Source organism: Strix uralensis, chromosome 10 (genome assembly GCF_047716275.1).
Source record: "Strix uralensis isolate ZFMK-TIS-50842 chromosome 10, bStrUra1, whole genome shotgun sequence".
Classification (NCBI taxonomy): Eukaryota; Metazoa; Chordata; class Aves; order Strigiformes; family Strigidae; genus Strix; species Strix uralensis.
Window position 1 is genome coordinate 24,004,916 of NC_133981.1, and position 19,203 is coordinate 24,024,118.

The 19,203-nt window shown below is 47.4% G+C and overlaps 2 protein-coding genes across 2 annotated transcripts in view; both read right to left on the bottom strand.

Annotated features, from left to right (window-relative positions):
- WNT7A (Wnt family member 7A) overlaps positions 1–10,494 on the bottom strand; it is a 39,355-nt gene extending 28,861 nt beyond the window's left edge. Inside the window, exons 1-2 of the mRNA XM_074879016.1 lie at positions 10,082–10,494; positions 8,929–9,155 (exon numbers count right to left, since the gene is read on the bottom strand). Of these exons, the coding sequence (XP_074735117.1) occupies positions 8,929–9,155; positions 10,082–10,152 (298 nt within the window). The 5' untranslated portion in view covers positions 10,153–10,494. The remainder of the gene's footprint in view (positions 1–8,928; positions 9,156–10,081) is intronic.
- LOC141947550 (uncharacterized) overlaps positions 1–19,203 on the bottom strand; it is a 491,575-nt gene that overhangs the window by 357,512 nt on the left and 114,860 nt on the right. The gene's annotated exons all lie outside the window — the stretch shown is intronic.

Genomic DNA, 19,203 nt, shown 5'->3' on the forward strand with positions numbered 1-19,203 from the left:
AGCTGCTCCGCGCAGGCAACGGTTTGTTTCCTCCAGGCTTCTGCTGATGCTCCAGAACAGGCTGACCAAGGAAGTACTGCTCCATATTCACTCTGATCTCAAAATACAAGTAAGTTGAAAGGTGCAACCTCATCACTTCTGGATTCCCAAAGATGAACAATTTGGGAAATGACCTGATACGATCCTCCTTTATTTTCTTTCTTTTACTTTTCAGCCTACACTTTTTACATATATCTGACAGCCAACTTAGACCTGTGCCTTACTTTACCTCTGAAAATTTAGTAGTAAAAAAGGATCCTAGCATTAGAAAAAGGCCAGGCTTTGATATCAACACAATCATGAGACTCTCCTGTCTCGGTAGGTGATGGTGACTGCAACATCACAAAATAGTTCATAGGTGGGAACAGCACTTCTGGCTCAGGAGGACAAAGAAACTTGGCAAAGCAGGAGATATGGTACAAGATATAGGGTAAGGAAAGAACTGAACTGCCAGCAATGCATCACACCATGTGAGACACAAAGGCCACTTTGACCAATGACCAGAATAAGCAAAACACTTCCTTCCTAGCAAAAATAGATAGTCAGTAGGCTGATGGCAACATCAAGGATTTTGCTCTTCTGTATAACTGAAAAAGTGCAGAAAACCTTAATCTGCAGTCATTACCTTCTCTAGATGGCTAGAAAGATCAGACAGTAGCTGGAACAGTAAACTAGTATGTTTTCAGCAGTGAGATCAGAAAAGACTTTTGGAGAGAGTTTAAATAAATGTACTCATTGGCATGAGCTAAACTGTCAAACTGTCTCTTGAACAATTTTCTGACCTATTCACTAGACACGTTGGGTGGAAACCCAGGAATTAAATCTTCTTGCAGAGAGTTCCAAATGAACCCATGCTTAAACTGCAACTGGATTTAAATCTTTTTTTTTTTCTAATATGTGGAAAAAAAAAAAAGGAAAACTTTAATTTAAAAACGCATATCATGAACAAATCAGTTGATCTTTGTGGGAGGATTGGTGCAAATTGTCATCCCAGATGCTGGGTCAGCTTAAGTGGTTGTTGTGGAGGCTTTTCCAGCCAGTGACTTGCAAGGGTGCACATAACACCACTTGTGATGAGTAAACTGGCAAAAGAAAGAATGATGGCTGCCTGAGACCTACAGGAGTTGTGGAGAAAGGTGGAGAGTTAGTTATATGGATACAAGAATTGTAAGTCATCCTTCATCCTTTCAGCTCTGAAATGACATGTTCTTCTCATTGTCTCAAATAAGCAAAGGCTAAACACACACCAGAGCTGAACTCCAAGCATTAGAAACTGCAGAAAAGGATCTTGCAGTCTTTCAGAGGTTGCTCTGGTCATTTACAAGACATCCGACACGGCTTTCTAACCATGGCAGCATTTCCAGGTATAACCACTGTAATACTATAAGCGATGTTCAAGCTCAGTGCAGATGTGCTGGGACTGGTGGGGAGCAGGGAGGCACCCCCTGCTCCTGATCCTAGCAGTGCCACCCATCAGCAATCAGCCTGGCATCTGTCTGGTTCGGCTCCCACCATCCAGACCTGGGACTCTCCTCAGCCTAAACAAGTGCTTCAGTGCTGTATGTACATGGAGGCTTTTCCTCATGTGTTGGCCATAAGTATCTCCCTGCTCTTTCTACTTTTTCTGGACCTAAATAAGGTATGCAGTGTGTTGCAGCTCCATTTGCTTTGATGGCAGGTAGCCTGGCATCCATGGCTTCTGATATTTCTGCAGCTCTACTCTATTGATCGTCCTCTAAAGCACTGGAGTCCTGTCTTTAGACCCCTCACTGGGTAAGACACGACAATCCCAAGCTGTCTTTAACTTTGTCTCTGAGCTCTGCACAGTCAACCACCACCACAGGGTGTCAGATGTCATAAGGGGAAGCACTAAGATTATCACAGGTAAGTGCAAACATAAATATTACCAGCACAGATGGCTCTCCTAACACTGAGCATAATTATATACAACTCATGCACACCTTGGAGCATTAGTCCTGCAAACACTCACATACATGTCTTTGCTCTGGTGTATAAATGTTTGTGGGACTGGGCTTTGGCTGATCAGCAAGTGGCCTGCCCGTGTATCAGCTGCAAAGCGCGGCCTGCATTCTGGGTTTAATTTAGCTAAAAATTTTTTAAAGTTTAATCTTAAAATTTGATCAGTTTGTAAAAAAGCTTCATTCACGTTGATTAGAAATAGGAACTCCGTTTTAAAAAGAAGCACAATAACTTGATGTTGCATGGGAAACAGGACCTAAGCCTGCAAGATACGGAGTGGATTTACTTGCAGGAAGTCGGTAGGTGCTCAGCAGTTTGGTACCTCTTGGGATCTAAGTATGTTTAAATAGCTTGGCCCACCCTATCAGTCCCCCTCATAAATCGACTAAGCTGTGAAATAAAAAAGACAAATTTCTATTTATCTCACTGGAAAACATGGGTTGTATTTTCTGCTATTTAAAGCCAAAGGGTCAGAGAGGGAGTTATCTGCACTGACATGAGCTGAAATATGATGGTGAAAATAGAAAGATGGAAAATACAAGGTACCTTGCCAATTATGTGCCATAGCTAACATTACTTCACATCTTTCTATAGAGGTCATAACTCACAGCTAGGAAAAATGAAGAGCAGAACTCATCCTCTGCCTACTTTGGGGTGTGCCTCCTCCTTCCTTGGTAGGCTATGTATGGTCTTGCAGATTTTTTATTTTCAATCTTTCTTTAACCTAGCATGTGTGATTAATAAAAATGGTAGCTTAAAAAAATCATTGAAGTATCCCCCTCTTATTTTTCTTCCCCCTTCTGTAATCATTCAAGGTTTTGAGGGGTTTGGTGCCTTGAAATATTGTACTGACTTGAAATGAAAACGACAGTTCCCTATAAATCAGCAGCATGTTCTTTGCAAAGATTAGTACCGATAAATAAAATAAGTAGAATTGCTGCTCTAAGAGACTTTGGGGGGTTTAGTCACTGCCCACTTTCACAAGTTCGTTTGTTCATCAACACATGAAATTCTTGGAAACACTCCATGTATAGTGATTATTTTTGAAAATACCCTTTTTAAACTTACAAAGTTACTACTCAGGGCATGTGCATTACCAAAATCACAGCCAGTATTTTGGAGTTCAAACAGCAGCTTCCCCTTCTCAGACAGCTCTGACCCCTCCACACCACTGCCTTAACTTTAGAAAATGCCACATACTGACCCTGTGCGAGGAGATAGCTCTTCTACCTTTCAATGAAATGTAATCTTTCTGTTTCTCTGAAACATGTACTCACAAGACACATCCGAAGGCAGGTATGAAAACCTTCTGATGGGAATTCCAACTGCAGTGACCTTGGGGCAATGTTTTATCTTACTGTGACAGTCCCTGCTGAGAAAGATTGACTTTTTGGCATAAAGCAGCATGCTGGGTTTTGGATGTTCAGGACATATTTCAGCCTGGCCTCTGTTTTGCCTGCAAATAACTGTTCTCGTGCAAGGTACTGACATTAAAAACTGGTTGCAAGGGCTGGAAACTTAGGGCAGAAATGCAAATTCTGACCTTGCTTGAGTAGATAGCAAGACTTGTGTTAATTACAGTATTTCTTTTCTGTATATCTCGGGATTTTGTAACACCACTGGTTCAGAAAACAGAATATTTATCAATCTTTCTTCTAAATATTGACCGCTCCAAACAGTGCGGCATCACTTAGAACCTAGTTTCCCACAGGTTTGTGCATGCAATATAAAAACAGCAAGCATTTTCATAATGATCGTGGTGATTTACTTGGTCTGTTATTTTATAATTCAAAGAATCAGACTTTAAAACCTGACACAAGAGACTACACCAGTATTTAAAATCAAAAAGCTCTAGAAAATGATAGAAGATGAAATTCTCTCTTGAACACACCTGTACCAGGATATTTTCAAAAGTGTTTGTCTTTAACACAGTGACAAAATGGAAGTTTTACTCCATTATTGTTCTTTTAACTCTACCAGACCAGACAGGAGAATGAGCTAGATCTTGTTCTCTTTTGCATGCTAGCAAAAGAAATAGTTCCTGATAGCTACTGAATGAGTTAAGGGTTTGGCTTGTAGGATAGTTGTAATTTCACAGAATCACAGAATCATATAGGTTGGAAAAGACCTTGAAGATCATCTAGTCCAACCGTTAACCCAGCACTGACGGTTTCCAACTACACCAGATCCCTCAGCGCTATGTCGACCTGCCTCTTGAACACCTCCAGGGATGGGGACTCCACCACCTCCCTGGGCAGCCCGTTCCAACGCCTATTTTTTTTTTGTTTCAACAGGCAAGAGTGGGAATGTCCCCTCTTCCTTTACGTTGTGGAAACCACAGAAGAAAAGTTTATTTCAATATAAGGAAAATAAATCGCTGCTAAATTCAGCCCAGTGGGCAGTGTAGGGCTAATAGTGTACTGTATAAAGGAAAACTAACCGCCTCGTTACAGTGTGTACATGTGGGTACACCTGTAATGATCCCTGAGTCAAAGGCACTGCACACAGCATACACAGGTGCTGAGTTGGCCTGCTGTGCTTAAAAGTTTTAAAACCAGTTTGTCCATGTGGATTCGTGTTTTGATTTCAGCTTTGCTTGTTCATGAGTACTGTCAGATGGATGAAGGTATCAAGGGGCTTACACTGAAACCTTTTTCAGTGTAAAAGAAACCAAAGAATTGATGCATTTGAGTAAGACCGGGATGAAAACTTGGTTGAAACCAATTTTGCTGTAATGCTCTTCAGAGACCACCATGTGTCTTCATAGCCCTTGGGTGATTCCCTCCATCCTCTCCCATGCAGGGTCCGGGACACCTGCAAGGCTGTAGTGCCTTTCTTTTCATAGATCTGCACTGCAATGAGTTTCCACTTTGCTCTGTCACTTTGTAAAGATGCAGTCAAGCAGTTTGTATTATTTTTACTTGGGAAGTCACATTTAATAGTGACAGTGCTGCTCAGTTATGACAAAAAGACACAGTTTTTTTATTTTTGCCCTATGATGCCAATATGATGCTGTCCTCTAGATACCACGAAATGTATGTGTATCCTAAGGCAATTATTTGAGATGGATACTCCTTGGCCTGTGATTATCACAAACAGCAAAGTGACTGTTAACTACCTGTTCACAAGGTGGCACACTGCAAAGTGGGCTACTAAGGCACCTGATGAAAAACCTTCGCCATAGCGCTTGCTCTTTCTGTGATCCACCAGAGCCCAAATCTGATTTTCAGATTCTCTCAGAGGCATCTCTGGTTGCTCAGATGTTTAGGCTTGAAGCACATTTCACCTGAGGAGAGGTGGCCCAGAGTTTTTTGGCCTCTCCTGCTTTAAAACCTTGGTTTTGATTGTGGCCATCTTCAGGAACAGAACTGATGACCACTGTAATAAATATGTTTGTATTTTAACGTGTCCAAATTGCAGCATTGCGTCATCTCCATGGTTATTTTAAAAATTCTCTTTGTGACTTTACATTATTAATAAGGTGTCTACAGAACTGTCTAGAAAAAAAATCCTTGTGTTGATCTTGATTGTGACTTTATCATTTCCTGTCATAATAGGACCAAGTCCTCAGCTGGAGTAAACTGATGTTGCTTTTACTCCGTTATTTCTCTTCATGTTATTGGCACTATTGTCACCAGCTGTCGTGATAAGATATCCACAGTATGTCAGTAGGGAAGACTCTCTTTTGAAGGACAAACTAGATTAAAATGACACAAGAAACAGAGAATATATGCTGTGCATTGGTGGGAAGCATGCTATAACGAGCTGGGAACTCAACTCTGTGATCCCAAATACGACGTATGAAGAATGGATGAATTTAAACGGTTGCTAACTGTAACTCTACAACTAAGTTATTGCTGGAGGATGGATTAAATGTGAATTTGTTAAAATACAGATACACACATGCTATAGATCAGAACAGGAAAATTTTGTTTGATGGTTTCCTTCTACTGACTTCAGAGTGTTTCACCAAGGCTAGCATCCCTGTTGCCATTTTAAAAACGGGAAAAGAGAACAGAGGAGGAGGAGAGTGCCACCGTCCCTCAGCCCCACAGTGGCAGAACCACGAGAAGAACTTGGGCCTCCTGAATCACCTTGCAGTGTCAACAAGAGATTTTAAATAATTCGGGTACATTGGCACAACATTCATAAAACAGATTACCCAGTAAAGGTAAAAGTAATGAAACACGGTTTTGAAGAGATTTAGCTTGGTGTGCCATCAAAATCATGCGTCAGGAAATAGTTCACAACAATCTGTGGTATCCAAGGGAACTTATTTGTATGGACTAACACACGCAAATTCTATTAGCATAAGTTACTTAAGCACGTCCTCCCAAATTGATATTAGACTGTGCTCACTGCACACGTTCAGCAGTGCAGTGGCAAGGCGAGCCACATTACTGTCATTCTGAAGTCATATCCTAATCATAGAGCGAGTACATCAGTGCCACTCCAGAGGCAGAGCAAAGCCTCTAATAGAGAGAGCGGAATGAGGTCATGTGTGGCCCACTGTCTTTATTGCAAGTGGCAAGACAAAGGTGCCCTGCGCACTTCCGAGGTAATAACTTTAAGGATGCAACTGGCTGAGAAATATAATCAGTCTTTGAATGCTATAAAAGGTACTAATGTATTAGTTGCTGTTTGAATAGTATTTTGTAATACACACCATGTCAAAGGACTGAGAATCTAGAGCTGTTTCTGGTAATTAAAAAAGCTACAGGATTATTCTTGTGCACAGTAACCTTAAAATACGTCCTGTAGGGTATATCATTCTTCATGTCACACGTCTCTCTCTCTTTCCTGTTTAGTGTAAGGGACGCAGGCCTGATCTCCTGTTTGTGGGCACCCAATTTGACTTACAGCTTTATGGCATGTAGGTTTTACCCTTTTTAACCAGAGCAAAATATTAGCCTCTATTTCTCTGAATGGTAACCTAGAGCACACCCTGACGCAGAGATCTAAGGGCAAGAGGGATAAATGTAGGGATCGGATGCTTTTTCCTTACAGCCATAGAAAGAGGAGCTGTGTCAGATATTCTAGGTTTCTATACGTGCTGATAGGGAAGAAGCAGAAGAACAAGGAGACAACCTGAGCAGGAGTGATTACATTATAATATTTCACGGTGTTTGAGGGCCTGAGTATTTTTATCCTTGAAACACCATGCATGTCTTGCGTGCAAGTAAAATTCACTATTGCACATTTCAAACCTGTGTGAATTTTATCAAAGTTTATGTGCACATGTAAATGCATAACCTGTTTAAATTTGAAGGGTTTGGTTATTCTTTAAATGAGTTTTATAATTTGGATGCCATTCAATACTCGACTGTGTTCCGAAACCAGCGATGAATTTGCCCTATCCATCTTAGCCTCGTAATGGATAGATAGAACGTATTAAGAGTTATCACCTCAAAGACAGATCAAAGTCTACTTCCTTTAATATTGACTTTCTTTAAAAGGACCTAAATATAACCTGCTAGCTAAATAATTCAATTTTGGGAGGGGGGGAAGGAACTGAGAGCATGTTTATACAACAGACCACAATAACTCTGCAGTTTTATGATTTGTTGGAGAAGAAGAAATCCTTCTCACATTTTCTGTTTAAGGAAATGTTACTCTTAGACTAAATGAGGCCAAACCTGTCAGCCATCCAAATGGACTCTTCACTGACATAAGTGGCAAACACTTGCATGGATCACTGACAGGAACAGCTCAGCTCAAGGAATAGAAACAATGAGCTAATCTGAATAAATGGTCCATTTTCAGATGTTTCACAATGTCATGCAGGGTGGTTTTTACATTCCCTACTTGACTCACTCTGATTATCAAAGGTGTTGAAAGATCGGTAACTCACACAGGGCTTTCAAATTTGTTTTGTTCTCTTTCCGTTCTTTCCTTAAATATCTGTAAGTTTTTGAAAACACACATATCAACATGCACGGATGTGATAAAATATAGGTTGAGTTAAAGCCAGGGATTCTCAGGGGTCCCGAAGCAGAGTGGCAAGGCTGTATCTCTGCTTTTCGTGAGAATGCAAGGAATGAGGTACTAGGGCTGTATCCTGCCATTTGTCCGTATATGACTAAACAGTGCCTGGAGCCAGTCCAGTCCAGGGGGTTTCCCGACAAGCTAGAAGCCAGGCACAGCTGCTGTGTGACTGCTCGGGGCTCTTCTAGCTTCTCTCCTCAGTCACTTCTTCTGTTCTCATTAAATATCCATGTTTTCTATCACACTAAGCATTATTTGATGGGTTTTCTGGGTTTTGCATCTACATTTTAGATGGGGAGGAGGCAGAAAGACCTCAAGGCTGGAAACCATAGATCACAACTTCAACTTCTGGATGCAGAATGCCGTACTGTGAGAGATTAGTTTTCAATGACGGCTCTAAAAATGGCTATACCTGTATTTGGAAAACACTTTTCCTCAGTCTTTGTGTTTTCAGTGCTGTGGAATCACCTGCACCCCAGAAGCGTAATTCTAACCCCGGTCAGCATTTTGTCTCTGGCCACTACCTTTAAGCAGAACCAAACACCTTTTTCTCATCCTCAAATACATGAATAAGGCTGCTGTCCCGTGCACACAAATGGAAAACCTTTCAGAACGGATTTGTGAGAGCAGGACAGCGAAATTACTGTGGTGGAAGCTAACGCATGTGGAAGTGCCTCCCCGAACCGCAGCAAGGGGCACGGCAGGTGCCCTGCTAGGAGGAAGCACAGATGTCTGTCGTGTTGGTAAGGACAGCACCCAGGTGACCACGCTCAGGGTGACAGTCCTGCCCGGGCTGGCACAAGCGCTGTGAGCTACCTGGTCTTTCCCCGTGCCAAGAGCTGTGCCCCGTGACGCTCCCCGCGTGCCCCCGTTTGGTGTCGCGCGGGTGGGAGCTGGTCAGCAGCGAGCAGAGAGGCAACATACCCACTTTCAGCTCCTTCCCGAAGACGGTCCTCTCTCCCAGGGCAGAGCAGTTCCAGCGCCCGTTGCGAAACTGGAACTGGCACTCGTTGATGCCCATCTGGGACCCTTCCCCGATGACGATAATAGCGTCGGGCCTGCTCTGGCAGATCGCCCGCTGCCGGGGGGCAAGACCCGGGATCTTGTTACAGATGATGCTGGCTCCCAGGGCCACCACAGAGGAAAAACCCCTGCAACGACAAGACACCAGGGGTGGCTGAGGGGAGGCTCATCCCGGAGGCGGCCGCAGCACCCTGACGCCTTCCCGTGCTGCAGGGCCCGGCTTTGGCAGGTGCCCCCGGAAAACACCCGCCTCTTCCCCCTGTCGTTTCCCTCTCCCTCTCCCTCTCTCCCCAGCCAAAGCAGAGATAAGGAGCACGTGGGCTCCTGCCAAAACGGGACCCAACTTCCTCATTCGTAAATTAAAGCTCATGCAGCGGCGTTGCGTGCCCGGGCCACGCACAGGCAACGGGCTGGGAGGGTTTTCCCTCTCCTGTTGAACAGTTAGAGGGAGGGAGGGAGGGGGATAACCCGCGCTCTCAGCCCCCGGGCTGCGCCGCCTCCCCCCGCAGCCGGGCGCACCTGGGCGGGCACCTCGGGCCGGGCCGGGCCGGGGATGCTGCGGGACCGGAGAGCCGCCCCCCGCCCCGCTCCCCTCTCGGTGCGGGCGGCGGCGTCTCCTCCGGCTGCAGCCGCCGAGGGCTCTCCGTGCGGGGAGCGGCGGCCCGCCGCGGGCTGCGGGCGGCGGCAGGTAGCTGCGGGAGCCGGGCGGGGGCCAGGGCGGCCGCGGCACCCCGCACCGGGGACCGCAGGCAGGGGCGGAGGAGGGCCGGATGCCCCGGGGGGTGGCCCGGGTCCCCCCGCGGCTCCGCAAGTCGCCGGGGGCCGCCACCTCGCCCCGCCGGAGGCTGCGCCCCCGAGGGTCGCTCAGAGGTGCGGGGGCTCTGCCTGTCTTATTTAATCGTGATCACCACCATCATCACTGGGTTTTGAGTCTTCCCGAGTTAAATAGTAACAGGTCTGGGCAGGTTAGGCTGAGAGCGAGAGAGAGCGCAATTGTTATAAAAGAGGGGGGGGGGGGGGGGAGAAAAAAAAAAAAAAGAAAAAAGTTACTTACCCGATCTTGATGTACACAATCCCCAGGCTCAGGAAGATGTGGAAGATCCAGCGCCTTGTTTTCCTGTTCATATTCCTTGCTTGCCGTGTCTCAGCCCAACATGCGAAACGATGCCCGCCGCGGCGCGGGCCGGGGCCGTTCCTGGCGGCGCGGCCGCGGGTCAGGGCAGCGCGGCCGAGAGGGGCAGCCCCCGCCGCGCCCCGCACCGCCCGCCGCTGCGCGCCGCCGGGCCCCCGCGCCCGCTCACCATGGCCCCCTCCCGCCGCGCCCCGCACCGGCGCTGCGCCTGCCCCGCTCCCTCGCTTATCCCGGATCTGGACGCCTGTCACACGCAGCGCGTTGTTGCCGGCGATGTACGGGGCTGCGGGATCCTCCTGAGCGCCAGCGGCTCCGGGCGCTCCCCCCAGGTTCAATGTTAACTATCTCCCTCTCTCTCTTCCCCCCCTTTCTCTTCTTCTTTTTTTTTTTTTTTTTTTCCCTCCCTTTCTCTCTTCTTCAGTACTTGGGCGTGTTCTCCAAAGGAGGGAGTTGTCCAGCCGGGGGGGAAGAAAGGCGGGGGAGGTGGGAAGAAGGGCAACCAGAAATGGCAGACAGATCACCTGCCTGCAAGGAGGCTGACAGCGATCCTCCTCGGGCGGAGAGCGCGGCTCCTCCTGGGGGCTCGGCCCGGGGGAAAGCGGCAGGGGCTCCGGGGGGTGTCACCGGGGGGTGCCCCCGGGGCTGGCCCCGGCCCGCCGGGCGGCATGGGGCTGCCGCGCTCGGCCCGCACCCCGCGCTGCTCCGCGCCGGCCGGCACCGGGGACGGGGCGGGGAAGGGGGAGGGGGGGGGGGGCTGAAGTTTTTACTCCGCGATAGCCGCCCGTTCGCCGGGGCTGCCGAGCACCTGGAGCTGGTTTTATGCCTTTGCCCCGGCCCCGACGCTCCTCCCCTCGCTCTGCCTCCCCGCGTGTAACGTGCTGCTACTCTCCCTCCCGGCTGCCGAGCCCAGACGAACCGGCGCGGCGGGGCGAGCCCCGGGCAGCCCGCAGCATCCCCGGCGGCGCGCCCGGGAGCGCCGCTGCGTCCCGGACCGGGTCGGGCTGGGTGGTACCGCCACCGGCGGGCACTGGAAAAGCCCCGTGCTGCCCAATCGCCGCGGCCGTGTACCTGCAGTGCCCTCTCCACTTATTTTTTTGATCGATCCTTCTAATGACAGGACGGGGACGCTCAGCCGCTGGCAGCCGGGCGTCCCGCCGGGCCCCGATGGCAGCGGGCTCACACCGGGTGTCTGTGGGACTGGCCGCGCCGGGTCCGACCCCACGGGGGAAGCAGGCGGCTGCGGCTGCCGGGGCGCTCCGCAGAGCCGCCCTTCTGCCGCGGGTGGGCCGGCCCGGCCGAGAGGAATATCCCGGTTCCTCGTTGCGGGAATTTACACGGATATGGTGACTATTTTATTATCCACTTAAAATATTTCAAACAGGGAGGTTACCTAAATGATAACAGGGGTGTGGTGCGGGAATTGTTCTGCTGATAGTGTTTTTCTGAAAAAAAAAATCCAGTGAAAGGCCCTCAGGATCCCTCCTAGGAAGCCAGCTTGAAGCCCCTCTCGCGGGGCAGCGGGCGGAGCGGAGCGGACCCCGCCGGTGCGCCCGCCCGGCCCCGCCGCCTGCCCCGCCGCTCCCCCGAACCCCCCGAGCGGGGAGTGGGCAGCAAGTGCGGCCGAGCCTGTCCCTGCGGAGAGCCCGGGGCAGGGAGGGGGCTCCCCCTCTCTCCTCTTCCCCCCCCCCCATCGCTCGGGGTGTCCCGGGGCAGCAGATGCTTTCGCAGCAGACGGCAGCCTCCCGCCTTCCCACGGGCAGCCGGAGCCAGCGACCGGCCGGCCCTGGGTCCTGCGCGGGGAAGGAGCTGGAATTTGGGGTGTCGGTGGTGGGAGGCGGCCCCGCGCCCCGCGGGCTCGGCCCGGCCCGGCCCGGCCGCAAACTCGTTGTCACAGCGTCACCTGGCGGGCGCGGCGGGCAGCAGCCACGGCACCGCGCGGGCAGAGCCGGCGAAGAGCGGGCAGAGCGGGCAGCGGAGGGGAGACAGGGCAGAGCGGCCAAAGCGGGCAGCGGCGGGCAGAGCCGGCAGCCCCCGGCACCTGAGGGCGTTGGGAGTAGCTGCCGCAAGGCTTTTGCAGCCTCAGGTGGACCAAAGCGGGCGCCCAGCCCCGGAGCGCACCCCGCAGCGGATACAAGGCAGCGGGCCAGAGCGCGCAGCCCCATCCGTGGGAATATAAAGCAGCATATAGGAATGAGAAGTAAATTCAAGGCTTAGGGCACATCCTCTTAGGGAGGGAGGGAAAGCCCCCAGAAAAGGAAATTGCTGTTAAAAGACAAGAGAAAGGCATTATTCCAATTTGCATTTGTCTATTGTCTCCTTCGATCAGCAAGGACCATACCGAATTGACACTGTCATGCTGGGACAGGCACCCCGCAGTGTGCACGGGCACCCCCACCGGCTGCGTGTGTGGGGAAGCCATGGGAACATGCGGGTAACAACCAGAGGGTTTTCCAAAACCAGGGAATTGGCGTAGCCTGAACACAACACGCTCCTGCGGCAAATGCAGACAGAGATGTGAGGTATATAGGCCAGTGGTTTAGGCAAGGTGGGATGTCCTGTATGAAGCGGTGGTAAAACATAAGTTTTATCATTTTTCGAAGGAAACATAGATGTGCTCCGTGCACTGTCCTCTTTGCACATCAAGCTGAAGTTTTCTAAGTGTCAGAACATGCCCGGTCATTGTAACCAGTCACCAAAGCATGTATTTTGCCTGTGCAGAGCTGTGAATGAAGGTTTTTATTTTTGCTCCATATATAGCTCAGTTCAATGATGTCCTGATCCAGCACTTGGGCTCCTAAGGGCTAGGGCAACCCAAAAAAACCACCAAAATACTGCAGGTGAGCAGTAGAGCTGCTGCTGAAGAGGACTCAGGAACACATGGTGGAGGTGGGGTTTGTTGCTTTTTTTGTTGCTCTTAGTACAATTGGTCACATTGGTTCAATAGTCCTTGTGCAGAAAAGGGCACAAAAAATCTCAGGAGTCTCATCCTGAAACTAAACCTGCTTTCCGAAGAATAAATCTACCCCCAAAGTGAATCTCTGAACACTAAAATAACTGGGACATCATTTTAAATTTGCATCAGAGCTTCAGTCCATATTCCCCACTATGGTGATCTGGCACATCAAACACGGTCCAGGAGCTCTTTAGGCTTCATTTTTAGGTTTTTTTGTATTTCTGATGCTGAAACTAGAGATATTTTGTCTAATTCAACCTCAGCAAGTCGGCTGTTTAACATGGCACAGGGGTATGGGATAGGTCAAGGCTGAGCAAATTGTAGTCTTAGGGTTCAGTAAGAGCAGAAAATGGCAAAGCCTCCTCAGAAAATTAAAGTAAATAATTTACTGGACTAATCAATTACTTTTTTTTACTCTGTTCCTAAAAAAATTGTGACCTAGATGTATGTGAGCATGTGTGCACGTGTGCATGCGCATGTGAAGCATACATAAAATAACATTCCTGTGCAGATTAGAGAAGGGTAGTTTGTCTTGTTTGGCAAAGTTTCTCAAACATTTTAATCACCGTTTAAAATGTTGTAGACCTTAAATGGCCCTTCCAACCATGTGGTCTTTCCAGTGGTCTGTAGTAACTAATCTTTACCTACCATCTGTTTTACAGTGCATATATATCCAGCTTTCTCTTTTACACTATGTCTTTATATTTATTACTTTCTAATCTCTGCATAATAAAATCAATATGAGGCATTATGATAAATTATTCTATTTCTCTTAGCGGAGTACAGCAATGTTATAGGCAAATTGGTAAATTAACACAAAACTTGGAACAACGGTTAGAAGTTAATGACAGAAAAGTCGGAATCAGGAAATTGCCTGTGGCAATAGAGATGAACTTGAAAGTGTGCTCTTAAAAGGGTTAAAAAGAAACCCCAGAGCTCCTGGTTCATAAGAAGATGTCTGCAGGTAGAAATCCAGCTCTCTGGATTCTTCACTCGGAAGAACCCTGCGGTCTCTTTGCAGGAATTTACAAGGCAGCTTTTGCTGCTCCATGAAGCGCAGTTGGAAAGTGGCAGGCCTGTTCCAAAAGTGGCATCATTGGAATGTGGCAGGCCTGTTCCAAACACATTAGTCTGACTGTATGAGAGAGAGTCTGAGGCAGCTGGGGGAGTCACGCTCACCCTGCTTCTGGGGAATGCACCCGGTGTGTGGTCAGCAGCCCACCGAGCAGACACCAGGCAGCCTGGCCGGGCCAGGGTACAGCTCTTGCTCCGTGCGGGCTGGCAGAGCAGCCAGGATATCCAGCTGGGCGCTCACGGCAGAGCTCGGAGGAACGTGGGAGGTCAGAGCGAGGCAGAGGGTCTCTGCAGGCCTGAAATTACAGGTCCTATGTACAAGTCTTGAATGTGTACCCTGGGAGAGAACAGTCACCCACCTCACCGCCCAGCCTGCAGGCAAGCAGATCCCGTATTTTGCCCATAGCGAAAGAGGAGAAACTTTGAGAGACTGTTTCATTCCAGGCTATGGCAGAAGGAGGGTTGGTGCGTGGCTTTCTGACTTGTAGCCCGCCCTGATCCATGGGGCTCGCCTGTCTCTCCTGAGATGCTTGCTGCTATGAGGAAACATACCCCCAAGTAGAGAAAATAGTTTTATTCCAGATATGATCTGTTCACTCTCACCTTTTACTACCCATTTCTTTATTTAGCAGCAGCAACTTTCTTCTGAACAAAGGCTAGGCCCAAGCTACACCCTCGAGCCATCCATCACTAGTTGCCACAATGGTGTTTCTATTGTTAATTGTTTGTCAGGGTTGCTTTTTGGGGTTAGGCAGTGCAATGATTTAGTACGCTAGCTAATCAGCTCTGAAAATGTATTCTCAAAATAAATTAGATTAAAAAAAGAAGCTCGAAAAGTCTATTGGTCTCGATACAATCCTTCTGGACTCCCCCACAAAACCACAACTGGATCCAATATGTCCCTCTAGTCAAAGAGGTTCACTGCTGCTCCAGGTCTCTGCACAGGCATGGGTTAGTGACGCTAAGTAAGGAAGTTTGCACAGTGCCTGTCTGCTCAGTGTGTGGTTCTGGTCAATGTTATTAATGTCTCAGTTTTCATAAGCATAAAGGAATACAAGAAACATACCCACATAAAATGAAAAAGAAAGGTTGTCTGTCTTTTTTTTTTTTTTAAGATGGCCTCTGATAACATGAATTCACAAGGGAGAATGTGGTTAAAAGCCCATTTTGTAACTAGATCCTAGATGCACATACCATCAATACTCCAACTCTGGCTCCCTTTTATCAGGCTAATCATAGCTGCACTGTTTTGTTGTCAAAACAATCTCCTGTAGAAGTCAGACTAGAGAGTCCTTTCAGTAGAAAAAATGTGAGGTTAATATACCAACCCTCCCTGTATTAAGAATCTCCTACCTCCTAAAAGGGTGTTTAGAAAAATACAATAAATAAATAAAAAAACCTTCACAAAGCCAGTTAATTTTCTGGGCTCTTCTTGGCCCACTCCTGCAATATATCATATCATCAGCAACCACAGTAACTTCTCAATTTACAGATGTATTCATGGGACTTCAAAATGAGCAATAAATAGCCTGCCGCAGAGTTTCTCTCTGCAAGGAGTAAATTACGTAAGGAGCTGCGGCAGGTCAGAGCTCAAGAAGGGCGAGAGCCACCTTCCCTGCCTGGCAGGGCTGACCGCGCCACCAGGCTGGGGTGGGTTTCCAGAGTAAGTCTTGTCTGGTTTTGAACACTTGGGGCAATAAAAAGGTGACATGTGCCTTGTTGTGGTCAACTGCCTTGTGATCAATCGCCTTGGTGATGTAAACAGATGTCTGGTAAGCTCAGGACAGGGGGGTGAGAAACCCAGAGGAGGTTTGCACCCTTTGAGAGGGAAGCTCAGGTCCCCCTGAGGTGTGGCCCATCCAAGGCAGGAAGATGGTGACCTCAGCAGTTAACACAAGCCAGCGGGCAGGAGTAGTTTAGGCAAGCACATGTACCTGGGAGCTAATTACCTGCAGCTTCATCCGGTTAGTAATTCACTGGCGCAGTGTTATAGCAGCCGGACGAGGTGAGCGGTGTGTGACTAGAAGCCAGTAGAAGATTTGGAGTAAGAAGAGAATTGTTCTGTTTGGATGATTTAAGAGTCTACTGGCTATTCAGTGACTTGGAAGATAAAGCTATTTTATGTCAATCTGGTGCAGAGCTCTGTCTGTGTGCAAGTGCCCAGGCAGGCACCCCTCTGCTGTAGGCTCTGACGTGTCTGCTGGCTCTTGGAGCTGGGCACAGGTCTTTAAGTCCAGGGTTTCTCTGACTCTTTAAGTACAGATGAAGGAATACTTCATGTTAAAGCCAAAGGAATGAGTTGATGAAGCTGCTCTAAGCCTGAACTAGTGAACTCCATCCAGCCTTGTTTCTGGGGCAAAACTGTAGGTTTTGAGTCTCAGAGTTGAGGAAGTCTCCCTATGTAAAGACATGAACATCAATTCTATTAAGCATTAAAAAAACTACAGGCAGGAGAACTTGGAGGTTGTTCATGTGCTATTTTGAAAATGCCTTGATCTCTTTTCTGTGCTATCTCTAGGACTAGGTAACTTGCTGTGGCTGCACTCTGAGTGGTTTCCCAAGCTCCTTAGGCACATGTGTGCACACACCAGGCCTGGTGTTGGGGCTATATTCCAAAATGGGGTCAGGCTTAACCTTGCCTATGGCTGCATGGTGGTACCCTCCTGGGTACCACGTTGACTGCTTGGAGTTTGGACCCTGCCCTTGCTGCACATACCAGAGAAGGAGCTAATGATTAATATACATGGAGTAAGTTCCTCTCTCAAACAGTAATCCTTAACATCAATAGCAGAATCAGAGAAACAAACCTCTTTTTGTCAGTCATTCTGAGCTAAGCACATGAATCCCACTGGTCTGCATCTTCTATTCCCTCAAACAATGTGCAGGTGCCACCAGGTGCCCATTGCACATCACGCAGAGACCTCCAGTCCTACAATGGCTCATTTTTTTCTCTTTTTACCTTTTGTTCCCTGACGGGTATAAACACAACTATTTGTTCACAGGCATGCTGCTCATCCAGGCTTTTTTTTCTTTCTTTTTTTTTTTTTTTCTTTTTCCCTGCACAGCTTCTTGGGGAGACTTTTATGATTCCATCCCATAAGAAGTTACTCATTACAAACACACTGGACAGTAACTTGAATTTGCAATAAATAGTATTTCTCAGTTATCACAATATGTGCTTAGGCAAATACTATTTTTGCCTTTTTTTAAGGGAAAAAAAAAAAAAAGAAGACCCGACATTTCCTTTACACATTTATTAACGGACACAGAGGTGAAAAGATAAGCTGTCAAAGCAGATTATTTCTTGCCAAAAAAGGTCTTAAACACCGTGGATCTGGTCCAGCAAATATGACACAGTCTTCCAGGCAGTGTAAGAACCAGAGAGCTACAGATGCTGGTAAAAGAAGGTATTTCCAAAGCCATCAGATTCTCCCCAAGTCTACAGAGAGATGGAGTAGCAACAGCACGCATGGAGGGAAGAGAGCTGGGTTGCAAAACTGGATGTAAAACATGCATCTTTGCCAGCTGGTGTTGAATATAGAAGTCCTGCTTGTGTATCTTTTGGTGACAAAACCTGATGGGTACCAGTGATTTGCCACAGAATATGCTGAACTCTGACAGTTGCTTACAGTGCTGGGGCTGTGAGTGAGGAGGAGGATGGAACAGAGCTGTGCTTGGCACCAGTTGCTGCAAAAGCAACATGAGCTCTTTGTTGGACAAATTGATGGTGAGCACGGTGATGTGCAAAGCAGATAGCATGTGTGGCTGGGTGGAGAACAGCAGCGTGGACAACAAGGGTGTTGTCTATTCCCTGAATGTGCGCAGGGCGGAGTCACAAAATTGTGTATGGGAAGGGGTAACAAATAGCATGAGGAAATCATGTGGAGATCAGGGGAAGCAAACTCATGTTCACGGCAGGAAGGAGAGAAAGGGTGGAGAAAATGGAATGATGGGGAGGAAGGCGCAGGAAGACACAGGTTTACTTTTTGTTCTGATGAAGATTGACCTTGGACTAACACATATTTACAAATCTGACAATCAGCAGAAGATATTTTGAGACTATTACTACTATTGATGAGATTAATAACACTGTAATTATAGTTAAAATGGTAGAACTCAAAACCTGTCTTTTTCCAAAATGAAGCTTCCCTTTTTTTCCTCTATTCAAAGATTTTGAGATGCACTTTTACAAGGCTAATGTCAAGGTGTCACTAGAAATGCACAAGGCCACTGTGATATCATGGTGTGAGTTAACGAGCAAGACACATAAACTTTATGAAATATTGTCATTTTTTTCCCTTCTGTTTTAGCCATTGTCTAAACTGTAACCATAAAACTAGTCTTAAAATAGCACTGCAGGTAAAAAAAAAAAAAATAGAGGAAAAGTACTGAACTTGATTTTGTTTTCCAGCCAAGTTTGTTCAAACAGCCTTTGCTAATACGAGAGCTTTGGGGGAATTCTGTGAACCCTAGAAAAGGGTATTGTATTGCAGATACCAGGGCTCTTATCAATAATTTCCTATCTCCTTGCAAAGCCAGGAACTTTTCCCTATCTACCTACGCAGACGGATATTTTATGTCAAGATGTAAGGCAAAATAGGCTTGCATTCAATATTCAGTTTAAAATTATGTAAACAATATTAACTGATCTGTCAAAAATGTGTTCAAGGAAAACAGCTGACTAAGCTAATTCATGGTTTTGGAAAGGTTGCTAGTACCGACACTTAAAGCACATCTCTTTACCACAGGCCTGGTAACATCTTCAGAGTGAGCCACGCAGCCCTCCAGTTATACGTTTCCAAGCAGTAATTGTGGAGTAAATAAATTAAAGGTATTAAACATAATTGTAAACTCTTGGGGGTCTAACAATACAGAAGACAACATGGTCGAGTCCTAGCATGTACTTTGTACAGTTGAGAAGATGTAACATGTAAAATGCAAACCACTACCAGGCCACAAGGGCTAGGGGTTGTTTGGGGAAGTCTGGGCTAGGGGTTTGGTGGTCGTGGGTTGTTCT